At 35.6% G+C, this 14,027-nt stretch overlaps 1 protein-coding gene across 2 annotated transcripts in view; it reads left to right on the forward strand.

Annotated features, from left to right (window-relative positions):
- The first annotated feature begins 701 nt into the window (after positions 1 to 701).
- The window catches only part of LOC148948728 (lachesin-like), a 165,436-nt gene continuing 152,110 nt past the window's right edge, over positions 702 to 14,027 (forward strand). Inside the window, exons 1-3 of one of the 2 annotated variants that reach the window (XM_089094070.1) lie at positions 702 to 772; positions 6,682 to 6,761; positions 11,596 to 11,714. In XM_089094070.1, coding sequence (XP_088950196.1) covers positions 6,683 to 6,761; positions 11,596 to 11,714 — 198 coding nt within the window. In that variant the 5' untranslated portion in view covers positions 702 to 772; position 6,682. The remainder of the gene's footprint in view (positions 773 to 6,681; positions 6,762 to 11,595; positions 11,715 to 14,027) is intronic. The other variant, XM_089094071.1, reaches the window with a different exon arrangement.

Below are 14,027 nucleotides of genomic sequence, written 5' to 3' on the forward strand. Positions count from 1 at the left end.
TCTAAACAATAATTTTTACAGAAGTTAAATAAATGAAACGAAAATATTTTTTAAATTAGACAAACGGCAAGAAGAGAATCCAAGAGTTCAGTAAAAACACTGTAAACTGATTAAATTTCTGCCCGAGAACTATTCCTATAATCATACCAAACATTATCATTGATACAATTTCTCCCTTTAAGCAGTGTACGATCTGAGATTACCATTTTTTCCATTTTTTTTAGTTAATGAGCGATTCTACTTTTTGGTCTCAGACAAGCACTATAAATAAGAAGAGAAAAATTTGCCTTGTTTTGGGCCAATCCAAAGCCAGGGTTCCAATTCCGACTTCAGGTGTTAGTTTGAGGTCATTCTAGTTTAACATACCCCTTTCTCCTCTGCAATATTTTAGCGAAAAGGTCCAAATGGTGATAATTTAAGTCTCTAAATCCTGAGAAATATTTTCTAAGTTAATGGAGTGACAGTAACATTCTGAAACTGGCAGGTAAAGGCAAGCAATTTTTGGAAAATAGTTGCAAATAATACTAAATATTTATTCAGTCATGTAAAATTAATTAAGACAGTTCCTCACAAATCCAAAGCCGTCCAATCGCTTTCCATTGCAGATCCTAAAGACCGCCTTCAGGAATCTTAGCTAGCGAATTCCAGTCTTTTAACTTCTTCTCTAGAAAAAGCATTCTAATTCAACAGTAATATTTTTGGTTTTATCCAAGAGAGGTTGTTATCTAAAGGCTAAATAATTACAGTTCAACAAGAAGCAACCAATTTCTAGGTAAATATTTATTCACTTGTAAATTTGTTCTATGTTGATAAGTAACCAACGTCTTATATCATCATTGCATATGATTTTACAGCAATTTTCTTTCAAATATGTTAGATCTATTATCGACGTACTATTCTGAGTGTTGGAGGACTACAAAATACATCTGGCGGGGTCGTTTTCTGCCAAATCTGCAAGAGATTGACACTTATAACCCTGTCTCATGGTCTGGTACACCCCGTGCGCTGCATCCCGAATCGTATATCTAGTTCTTTCCCTCCTCCTAATTAATAGCATATGTTGGAGTCTTTTCAAAGCTAAATTATGCATTTGGTTATTGATTATCCATGGGGACACAGGTTGGATTATTTTGTCTGATTGTAAGGCCATTTTAAGGCCCAGCCCTTTAAAATAAGAAATATTTCCGAATCCTGCCTAATTGATTCGGAATAATGTTATTAATGGCAATGATACAAATTAATCACTGAAAAATGTTTCCTGGGATTCTAAATAAAAAGCATTGCCCATACACAATATATAATACAATTATTCATCTAATGTCAGTTAAGGAAAAAAACAACAATTTATACAAAATGGGAATGAATTTCCCACACTCCGTAATATAGCACAATTTAAAATCTTCAAAATAAGCCGGTAACTATTTTAAGAGTAGGAGATAAATAAGGTTTCGCAAAATCGTTCAAGAATTGCAACTTTTCTGGAATGACTTAGAATTTACCTAAAAGAAAAATATTAACAAATTGTAGCGCTTCATACCCCAAAATGCAGATAAGAACAGAACCTAATTCAGGAACGGAAGCAGCGTGGCTGACTCCATTTGTATACGAATTTCCCTTAGTGGTGTAAGTGTCGTACTTGCTATCCTTAATCTTCATCATTGGCATGAACATTTTTTCCTCCTTCCAATAAGGCTAGCGTATCTTTTTAGCACATGTTACTAATTATGATTTACCTAAAAAGATAAATGCTCTATGGCCGTAAATGTAGCCACATTTCATATAAAAATCCGACTAACTCGATCACGGGTGATTCTTAAGGGTTAGATTTCCGTTCTACCCCTCTACGAGTGAAGGATGTGAAGATGATGTGAAAATTATTTTAAATTTTAGATTCCCCTGTATTTGCTTCTTAGTCCAATTTTTTTAAGGACAACAGTTGGGGGTAGACAAATTGAGCAAATTGCTCATCCCGCCCTATATTATTGAAAAACATACTTATTTTTATTTTTCTTCAAAAAATGAAGCAAAATGTTTGCCCCCTGCATTTTGGTGAATTAGAACCCTTGTGTTCCTAAGGTGGGCCATATTTATGGAGGGGAGGTTACCAAATTTGACCCTCCCCCCTGAAATTTTCATCTGACTCGTAAAAACATAACAAAATGCATGTAAACAAATTTTGATGTTTTTTTAAGTTTTTCTTTGTGTTTCCTGTGAACCCCGCAGTTTTCTGGTCTCTGGTCTCTGTAGGTAGCAAGTAATTTGCTACCTACAGAGACCAGACTAATGCCTCGATAATTACCACACTCACTTTTATCACCTTTCTTATAAAGTGGCTTAATTAAGGTTTTCCTAGAATCATTTGGTACTTCCCCTTTTTCAAAAATCATATTCATAATCTTCAGTATGTTATTTCTAGCCTCAGAGCCACCATATTTAAGAAACTCATTTACTACCCTCTTAGCACCCGGAGCCTTATTATTTTTTAATCCATTTAGTACTGTCGTTAATTCTTCCTCACAAAACTAATCTTCCTTCACATCCAAGGTATCACAAACTTTTTCGTTTTCCTCTATATCTTTACCTGCAACTCCGTCTCGATTTTGTAAATTCTCGAAATGTTCTGCCCATCTCCCTTTAATTCTTTCCTTATCACTAATTGTGGCCCCATTTCTATCTTTAACTAGGCCAACTCCGGATTGACTACTCCCTCTCAATTTATTGACATGCCCGTAAAATATTTTACGATTATGACGTCTAGCTGCATCTTCCAGATCCTCGGCAATTTTATCCATGGTTTCCACTTCACACCTCCTTAGTTCATATTTTAATGCTTTCTTCACTGTCTTTATATTCCTCTTATTTTCGTAAGATCTATCACTCAGATAATTCTTGTACAAGTCCTTTCTCCTTTTATTAAACATAAAGCTTCTTCACTAATATTCTTAGCTGCAGTCCTAGCTTTCTTCCCTACAACAACTTCAGCAACTTTGCAAATTATTTTTCTAAAATTATTCCAACCATCTTCCACATTATCAAATCTTAAATTCTCAAGTTTAGTATTCAACTGTTCCAGGAAAGTTTCTCTCAAATTCTCATTCTGGATTCTACCAACATCCTAATTTCCTAGGAGGTAGTTATCCTTCCGAAATTTGAGCTTTAAATTAACAATTGACACTACCAGATGGTAATCTTTACTTTTAACATCAATAACAGCACTCCTATATATCCTAGTATCCTGTATTGATCCTGCCAGTCTTCGGTTTACTATAACATGATCAATAAGGTTTGCTGTTTTACCATCACGTGAACGCCATGTTAATTTATGAGCCATTTTATGACCAAACACCGTGTTGGTTATAAATAGATTGTTATACCTACAAAATTGCAAAAGACTATAGCCATTACTGTTTTCTTTACCTACACCAAATTTATCTAGGCTAGGATACCATCTATCCATATTTTTACCGACCTGGGCGCTAAAATATCCTAGTAAAAACACCATATTTCTACCTGAGACCCTGTCTATTTGCTCCAGTAACTGTAAGTAAAATTCATCTGAGTCGCTAGTATCTCCGTCAGTCGGTCCTACAGGGGCATAAACTACTACAACTGATACCTTGAACTTTTTCGTCATAAAATCAGCAATTAGCATTCTATTATTAATACCTTCCCAGCCTAAACAAGACTTAGCAGCTTCCTTATACTAAATGAGCCCCACTCCCTGTCTATGTACCCCATCTTTCCTGCCTGAGTAAACGAATTCTATATCACCTTATTTCAGGCTTCCTATCCCTGGGATATGAGTTTCTGAAACTCCTAATAAGTTCAGTTCGAATCGTCTGAATTCGTCAGTCAAAATGTCGTTTCGATGATTGTTTTTTGACGTAGAACTACTTAAAGTTCCAATTATCATATTATTTAATAATTGAAATTAGTTTGACCCCAGAAAATGCAATCAGTTCGGATTCGAGTGCCGGAAGGGGATCACATATCTTCTCAAGTCTACACCGAAGTACTTAAGCCGGCTTGGAACCGGACAGCAAGAAGTCCCTGGGACCTCCATTAATGGAGGCTTTGTGCAATCCTGGGCCCATCTTGGTCACAACATGGTTTTCAGCACTTTGGGATGCTCTTCTATCAAAAAGAGTCGAAATCCTCCACGGACAACCTCAAGCTTACTACATCTGACTCGTCATATGTTTATGCCTTCATATATTATGGTTACTACGGGGATGCAAAAGATAGAATAAAATCACCTAGGAAGACGTTTTTCAGCCCGAAGACGTCCTTCAAAACATACAAAGCCCAGAAGAATTATCCATTGATCAGAATCCCGTGCGAATGCCGTGTCGTTTACTAGGCTATATTTTCCTCAAGGGGTGCCACTCCTCAAGTGGGATTAGAATTGACCGCAAGGTCCCCAATCTTGCAGTAACGCCGAAACGGTCGAGCTCCTTTGGATCAGCGGGGTTTGGGGAACGTGTCGTTTAATGACAAGGAGGATAAAGCATAAAAGTTCAACTTATTTCCGATTTTAGTACTTTTTCCTCCTCTTATGATCTCTTGAAAAATTATAAAAAAGATCGGCTGCATGTTTTCCTAAGATAAAACTTCTTTACTAAGAACCAATTTGGGTTCAGGTAAGATTGCTCCACCTAACAAGCTGTCATGTTGTCGCTATGTTCTATGATATCGAAAAGCTTTTTATTTGTTTAAACGCTCATTTTTTCTGGTACAATGGATAATGCTCGGTATCAGAGCAGTGGTGCCAGTTTACGAAAATTTTGGGATGGGTGTGTATATGTATTTTTCAAAATCTATGGGGGCAATCTTTAATTTTTTTTTTCAATGAAAATGCCAAAGAAAGCACTTTTTGAAATATTGGGTGGAATCTAGAGGGCAAATACGCTCAGTACTGCCCTCTCCCCAATTGACGCCACTGCATCATAGATAAGGGACTTAAGCCGGTTAAAACTTGAAAAATTCTATCCGTCAAGATTAGTACTTACGTAGATCATAATCATTCTGGGATGTCCGTATCCAAAGGGGGATTAAGGGATTTGACCCCATCTTCCTAAAATATTTGATTGACTCGTAACAACGTAGCAAATTTGCGTATAAACAAATGCTTGATGGGTTTTTTGAATTTTTTTTCTAACACCCCCGTCCTGAAAAAAAATACCCCTAGAACAAAATTCTGGACACGCCCTTGCTTTCTGGGCTTAATTTACTTAATATTTGTTTAATAGTGGGTTTCTCTACGGCCTGCGCTAGGACCCATATTATATCTGATATATCAATGATTTTTCAAGGTGCTTAAATTGCAAAACCAATTTAGTCTTGATTTCCGCTGATGATAGTACGATTATGGTCGAAGCTGGAATTTTATACGTCTTTGTAAATCTTTACTGAGACAGCGAGTTGGTTGCATATCGGGCTCTATTGGAACCACCCTGCTCAAAAATAATCAAAAACTGAATTTATGAATTTTGATAAATCACAGCAAACAGTTGAACAAAAAAGCTTTGGGTCCCCAAGTACTCTTTATCAGACACTTTTTACCATTGAGAACGACTGACTGTCTAATTTTTCCGAGGCTTAGCAGAAGTATTATTTCTGCTATTTCTCATCATCATTTTAGTATACTTTTGGTGAAATGATGTAGATTTTTACATATTCTATTATATATTTATTTTCATATTGATTTTAAACTACTGCCTTATGAAACAAATATCTTGTGGAATAAGTAATGGTTTGCAAGTGGCTCAGGAGAATGTACTAGCCCGAATAATCAAAAGTTGACTGTCTCTAGACTCAAATCCAAGAACTTTAATTCACGTGTTTATTTCACCTAATACACCCTTAAATGGATAGAAATACTTGAAACATATAATTTTTATTCACAAATGCCCATTAGCAATTAACAAAAATTACACTATTTATTTCTATTCTGGATTGTATGCTATTAGTTTCTAGAAATTGACTCGTATCTTTTACTTATTTTATTTTTGCTGAAAATGTTCCAATTGATCCAGAGCTTGGATACTCAGGGATACGACGGATGTCACGAAATCTTAATAATTTATCAGGAAAGTTGAATTAAAAGTACTGTTAACTGAGCTTTAAAAAGAATTTCCCTAGATTTAACTTGGCAAGATAAATTAGTTGAAAGCTTGAAGTGTCCCTGGTTGTCCAAATCACCTCCTAGCTATCCTAAGGGCCAATCAAATCTCGTATAAACTTCAGAGAGGACTCATTTGAATGGAAATTCAGAGTTCTAGTTCATTTTCCCAGAGTAAAAAAAGATCGGAGGACAACTAGCCCTTCCCGCTATCCATGCCTTTATGTTTATCGGATGGATTAACCAAACCAATTATCAAACTCTCCCTCTCCTTCTACCCGACACTTTATTGTAAAACTATTATCATAATTGGTAACACAGAGCTATTGTTTTCCAAAAATTTAGACTGAATGTTCACCTTTAGTCCAAAATTTAAATAAAAATCAAAAATTTAAATGTTCACCAACGAATCAGAAAAAAACTGACGACAGAGGGAGGGGGTCCACTGGTTATCCCTGGTTGTCCACGTAACCTCTTAGCTATCCCAATGGCCAATTAAATCGAATTTAATAAGATCTAATCGAGCTATTGATAAACTGATCGATCAACGTCTGTTCTAGGATGAAAAGAGGATACATAGAAGACAGGATTTACTTTGTTTGGATTACACTCATGTTAAGCGACGGATACTTGACAAAAGGTTTGTTTGTAGTTTTTACGTTTGAAATTCTTTGGCGTTACGGCGCCAAGTAGATGATTACATGAATCAACTGTTTAGCATTGTTAAAATTAAACAAACGCTTTCTTTTGTCCTGACATTTAAATAAACTGACGTTACTTTGGAATGAATTCTATATAATTTAAACATTAGAAATACTTCGAATTTATCCGTGAATTATTATTATCTACGTAATCTTTGGCTCATCAGAATCCACTTGTTTGGTGAAACTGAAAAGAGACCAAACTATTAGTCCAGTTTCAAACATAGATAATGAATTATAGTCTTAGATCGGGGTAAGTTTGACAAAAAGTCAACTTAAAAATTTGTCCTCAAGAAATTGTAATGTGAAAAGGAGCCAATTTGAAAATTATTATGTTCTATGTTTCTATGTTTCTATGTTCTATGTTTCTATGTTTCTATGTTCTATGTTTTTATGTTTCTATGTTCTATGTTTTTATGTTCTATATTTTTTCATAAAAAGAAATGTCAGAAGTATAAAAAAAGCGATAAAATTGCGTCAACTTTGGAAATATCTTGAACAGATTATGCTCGGATGAAATATTATCTAGCCTAAAACTTTGGCAGTAATCGATTGTGCAAAAAACAGGAAAAAAGAAAAAAGAACGTGTTGAGAAATAGACAGTTGGCACACTGTTGTATGCTCAAATCTAAGTTGAGAATGGTTCTAACCGTTTATGATGGAATACAGGGAGCAAAGAGCCACCCTCTCATTAGAAGCTGAAAAAAGGACTATCCGCAGCAGTGTATATATCAAAAGAATCTGCCTTTTACGTGAATTCCAAATACGTAACATTAATTAATCTATAGTACCAATTAAAATATCTATCTTTTCGTAGTTTTGTGGAGGACGGGAATGAGGGAGCTTCGGCCGAAAGCTTAGGACCCAAGGGGGCTAGACGAGCCCCTCCTATTATAATCCCTAAATGAATACTGTCACATGACGAGTCAAAAATACTGCAAAATTATTATACTTAGGAGATTGTGAAGGGATATGGCATCTCTATCCCAAGGGCACTGCTTTAGGCAATTCAACTATACAGATCAATTGCTATTCAGGCGAAGACTATTTTGATTCTTCAATTTAGACACCCATGGATGAAATTTATATTTACCGTGTTTTTGCTTAGGACAGCCATCTGACTATTATGTAAAGGCATTTCCAAATCAATCTTCGAGCAAGCACAAGTAAAAGTGGTGCGATATATCTATACTTATATAGCTGTGTGTAGGGGGTTTATATGGTTTAGACCAAAGACGCTACAATTATATTGGTCAAAATCTGTGCACAGTCCTTATTTCAACAAAATGTACTTTTTTTTCAAAACAAAAAATTGTGTTCACATGTTTTGCACTTTGATCTTGGTAATTTTAAATAATAAACATTTAATCATTTAAAACCGCTCCAAGAAAATTCAGGGATTGTTCGACATCTCAGTCCCAAATGATAAGTGAATCAAAAAAGTGCATATATTTATATTTGTGAATTTGGGGCTAGATGGAGATAGAGTGGGCATGGAGTGCCCTCAGTATATGGAGATAGAGTGGGCGATAGAGTGGGCACTAGAGATCTAGATGGAAATAGAGTGGACACTTTTGTGCCCTCTGTAAAGCAGATTGGATATTTTCTTATTGTTTCTGTTTCAATTAATAAAAAAAACAAGTTATTTCAACTGAAAGTAACGAGCAATATTAAAACTTAAAGCGAACAGATATTATTACGTATATGAAGGGAGTTGCCCCCTCCTCAACACCTCGCTCTTGACGCTAAGGTTTTTTTAGTACTTTTAAAATAGCTTCTTATTGTTCTAATTAAATAAAAAAACAATTTTTTTTCAACTGAAAGTAAGGAGCGACATTAAAACTTAAAACGAGCAGAAATTATTACGTATATGAGGGGGTTCGTCCCTTAGTCAACACCTGGCTCTTTACGCTAAAGTTCAAATTTTTGAATAAAATTGTTTAATCAGGTTACATATAAGAACCTGAATCAAAAAGGCCGTTTAATTAGAATTTAATGTTCTAACTAGATAAAAGAACAATTTTTTTCAACTGAAAGTAAGGAGCAACATTAAAACTTAAAACGAGCAGAAATTATTACGTATATGAGGGGGTTCGTCCCTTAGTCAATACCTGGCTCTTTACGCTAAAGTTCAAATTTTTGAATAAAATTGTTTAATCAGGTTACATATATGAACCTGAATCAAAAAGGCTGTTTAATTAGAATAGTTAGCTCTTTTGAAAGTACTAAAAATGAATTTAGCGCAAAGAGCGAGGTATAGACTGGGGGGTGAATCCTCTCATATACATAATAATTTCTGTTTGTTTTAAGTTTTAATATTGCTCCTTACTTTCAGTTTAAAAAACTTGTTTTCTTATTTAATTCCTGATTGTTTTTTTAAATAATGCTGGGAAATCCGGCGCCCTCTTCATAGAAATGTCCCAACCCCCCAAGAAAACATCCTCCATGGAAAAATACTCTGACATAACCCCTTCCTACTGTTCCCCCTCACCATAAAAAAATCCTTCCTGAAAACGTCTGTATACTTCCCAATAACCAATAATATATTTTAACCATGGGCAAAGTTCATTACTTGCAGCCCTTCCCCGGGAACTGTGGGGGATTCAGTCATCCCCTCAAAGACATGTTTATTAGATTTTCGACTATGCAGAACAAAATGGCTTTCAAAATTTTGATTGGATGACTTCGGGAAAAAAGGAGTGGGGGAGGGGCCAAATTGCCCGTTAGTTTTTAGGTCACTTAAAAAGGGCACTAGAACTTTTAATTTCCATTTCAATGAGCCTTCTCATGATATTCTGGGATTACTGGATCGATACGATCACCCCTGGGAAAAAAAAACAAACAAACAAACCAATAAACACACAACCGTAATCTTTCTTCTGGCAAAAAATACAAAATTCTACATTTTGCATATAGAAGCGTGAACATTTACAGTAGGGTTTTCTGTTACGCTGAATCTGATGGTTTGATTTTAATTAAGATTCTATCTCTTAGGGGGTGTTTTTGTGTTTTTTTTTCGAAAATAAGGCAAATTTTTTCAGGCTCGTAACTTTTTATGGGTGAAACTAAACTTGATGAAATTTATATATTTGAAATGAGCATAAAAATTCAATTCTTTTGAGGTGTCTGCTGGTATCAAAATTCCGTTTTTAAGTGTTTCGATTACTATTGAGCCGGATTGCTCCTTACTTACAGTTCGTTACCACGAACTGTTTGATTAAACGATCCTTCTGTTTCAGGGGTAGTTCTTAGAGAATTGAGACAAATTTTAAACTTTAGCGGCAAGAGCAAGGTGTTGAGGAGGGAAATCCCCTTCATATACGTAATAATTTCTGTTTGTCTTAGGTTTGAATATTGCTCCTTACTTTCAGTTGAAAAAACTTGTTTGTTTTATTTAATTTTTGATTGTTTTTTTTAAATAATTTCAGGAAATCTGGCCCCACCTCCACGGAGAAATACCCCTCCCCACGGAAATATTCTTTAGACAATTCATCCCGGTAAAAATTCACCCCTGACAATTACCCTTAACAGCTCCACGCGTAAAATCGAGACTTCCCTCCCTATAGAAAATCCCCCGTGGAAAAAACAGTTGATCATTCCCTCTCCCCCCATACGAAATGTATAAATACGAAAATGTAAAAAATACTGTGCGTAAACAATGGGAAAATTTTGTGACTTAAAGACCTTTCCCCTGGGGCGTTGGGGGGCCAAGCTCTATCCAAAGACATAGTTATTTGGCCTTTCAATTATAATGAACAAAGGGTATCTCAAAATATTGATTGGATGGTTTGGGGAAAAAGTTTCGGGGAAAAGGGCCTAGTAGCCCTCCAATATTTTTGGTCACTTAAAGAGGGTACTAAATCTTTTAATTTCTGCTAGAATGAACCCTCTCACGATAATCTAGGACCACTGGGTCGATGCGATCACCCCTGGAAAAAAAAAATCAACAGGTATCCGTGATCTTTCTTCTGGCGAAAAATACAAAATTCCACATTTTTTTGAAGATGGGAGCTTGAAACCTCTACAGTAGGGTTTTCTGATACCCTGAATCTCATGGTATGATTTTCATTCATATTCAATGACTTTGAGGGTTGTTTCTCATGTTATCGAAAATCAGGCAAATTTTCTCAGGCTCGCAGCCTTTAATGGACAAACCTAACCTTAATAAAACTAATATATTTGAAATCAGCATAAGTCGATTATTTTGATATATCTATTAGTATAAAAATTCCGGTTTTTAGAGTTTCGGTTAGTATTGAGCCGGGTCAACTCAAATGAATTTCAATAATTAAAATCAAATAATTTAAGACTTTTTAATTTCGGAGATGAGGGGAAGAGCTTAAAAGGGTAGGTTCTTGATATAGGCTGCTTGCATAGTTTGAGCCCCTTTCCCCTGAGGTTACTCATAGAATATTACCCTTTTGGCACATTTTTAGGAGTTTTTGGTTGTTTTCATTACAATTGGGTGATTCGAAATCTCGATCCGATGCTAAGTGAGACCGGAAAGAGGGGTGAACAGCTGCACATTCTGGTTTGAAGAGACGTCAAGTTACCTAATTCTTGCCCTTAAAAAGGAAACTAAAACTTTTGATTTGTAATAAAATGGACCTTCTCTCAAGCTTCTTGAACCATTTGTTTTTTTTGACGATGCCTAGAAAAGGGGCAGAATGAAATTCTTTCTGTATATATATAACAAAAAATAAAAGAAGTTGGAAGCTTTTTATTACTAATAAGATCAACATTTTTACTTGCAAACTTGTCTTTATTTTTCAGCAGATCATTTGGACACTTTTGGGGGGCCAGAATTTGGCTCACCTATGAAAAACATAACTGTGATACAAGGAAGGGAAGCAGTGTTTACTTGTACTGTAAGAAAACTTGGACAACACAAGGTAAGTTTTTTTCTGAATAAAAGGTCTGGTTGGACCCGCCACATGGCCACACTTTAGTTCTGCGCCATCTTGCAGATTAGTTTCTGTTTGTTTTTCCTTCCTTAGCGTTATGATTCGTTTTATAGCTTGCCTAATTAACTCATACTGAACTCGTTTCACAGCTTTTCTAATCAACTTGCTTAAGCAAAATTTCCAGTAGCTTGTACTAAACAACTTTATTCCGGAGTCAAATAAACGCTTGTGTCCTCAGGGGCAAGGGCCAAAATCTATCGACAAAATCCCATTATGTATAAACAAAACCATATAAGCTGCAACATCAGAGAAAGACCGGCTATCATATCTTTTTGGAAGCAAGATTTTATAGATATTATACCCATTAGTATTTCAAGTTTTTTCAAACAAAATAGTAGGGAAATGACCAAAGTAACAAAGATTAACGTTAAACTTAACGTTAAAAAAAAAAAAAAACAGGTATACATACTGCATCTTGTTGAAACTTACTTCGTGTAAAGAAGTCAGTACTTACAAATTTAGGATCCCAAATACCTTTACCGTTTTCTTTCATCAAAGAGTAACTATTCTCTTAACTCATTTTGTGTCTTTGGTAGAAAGAGCATATGAATTTGGGAGGGACAGCAGCAATTATATATGCTGAATAGTTACTATTCGTTTAAAATTTTATCGTTAATGATTGAATTCGTTTGAAAAAAAAACTCTAGTCATTTCCATGATTACATGTGAAAATCGAACTTTTTTTGAAGAAAATTAATTTAAATTGTTTTTTCCACAAAATAAGTTTTTCAAAGAAAAGTAAGAAGCTAGCCTACATTATGAATTCTATATTTGGCTTACTATCTTTGTGTTAGAGAAATTTTTCAAATTTTTCTAATAATGTAAGCCCTTCCGAAAATCTGTACACCCATAGTATCGTTTAATTCATTTTTACACCTTCTCAAGTGTAAATATAAACTATCCGGGAAAACCTCTACTTTATATCCTGTTCTAGAGTATAGGGTATACTCTATACCCATGCAGAAGTAATAATAGGAGCAAAAGGAGAAGTATTAGTGATAGCAGTAGTACTATTAGTAGTAAGCAGTAATGGCATTGATATTGTGCCTTTTTGGTCTAGTACAATATCCCCTTCTCATTCCCTTATAGTTTCAACTTAATACATTAAGGCGTTTCCAAGATATTTCTGAGGCGTGCTGTTGATAAAAAAATAATGTGTTTTGATTTAGCCTAATATCCCCCTCAGCAGTCCCTGAAAGTACCAAATTATAACCATTAGCCTTAGTAATATTATTATTAACAGTAGTAGCGCTACTACTACTACTACTACTACTCTAATACTACTACTAGTAGTTGCAGTAGTATACAAACATTGCATTTTTCTTAGTTCATATACCTCTTAGCATGCTCTGAAAGTTTCAACCGAATACTCTAAGCCGTTCTTGATATGGTGCTGATACGGTCCTTTGGCGTAGTAGGGGTATAAGTAGTAGGAATAGTATACATATAGTTCCTTTTAATTGGTTCAACATCCCCCTTAACATGCACTGAAACTTTCAACTTAATACTCTAATCTGTTCCGGAGATATAACTGTTACGGCCTTTGAATAATCTACATCATCTGCATTCACATGGTGTGTTTCAACTTAGATCAGTATCCTCTTCAAAATTCACTGGAAGTTTCACTGCAATAGCCTTAGATTCAATCAGTCTTGTATCAATCGGTCTCGGATCAATCGGCCTCTCTCAGATCGGTAAAACGAGATCGTTCAGACTGAAATTTGTGACCAAGCAGCATCTAGCCTCCGGATGAAATCTCCGCTTATTATAGGCTACGAACGAATTCCAGTCGAGGACTTTCATTTTCTCCGGAGGCGTTTCTATAAGTGTCAGGCCTATGGGCATTTTGCAAAGGACTGCTCTAATAATGCAAGATTCTCAAACTGCGGAGGAGGCCACACTAATTTTAAAGACACCCCGTGCCAGAACCAGGTGAAGTGCGCCCTCTGTGGCTCCGATAAGCACCTCTGCTACAGTTTTAGTTGTCCAGATGTCAAAAAGGCCCTATCTTAGCGATCACTAGCTCCGGCACTTTGAGAATAGTGACGTGGAACATAAATGGCGGAGTATTATCTAAATAACCACTTTTAGAAAATATTGCTAACAAATTTGACATTGTGTGCGTGCAGGAACATTTCCTGTCGGCTGAGGGACTCCAGCTCTTACCACTAAACGGAAACGTAAATGTGTTTGGCATTCCTTCTAGGAGGCCGGGAAGAGGTCGTCCCCCTGGTGGTGTTG

Source organism: Artemia sp. Qi Xiang Cuo, chromosome 9, assembly GCF_049724085.1.
Source record: "Artemia sp. Qi Xiang Cuo chromosome 9, ASM4972408v1, whole genome shotgun sequence".
Taxonomy (NCBI): domain Eukaryota; kingdom Metazoa; phylum Arthropoda; class Branchiopoda; order Anostraca; family Artemiidae; genus Artemia; species Artemia sp. Qi Xiang Cuo.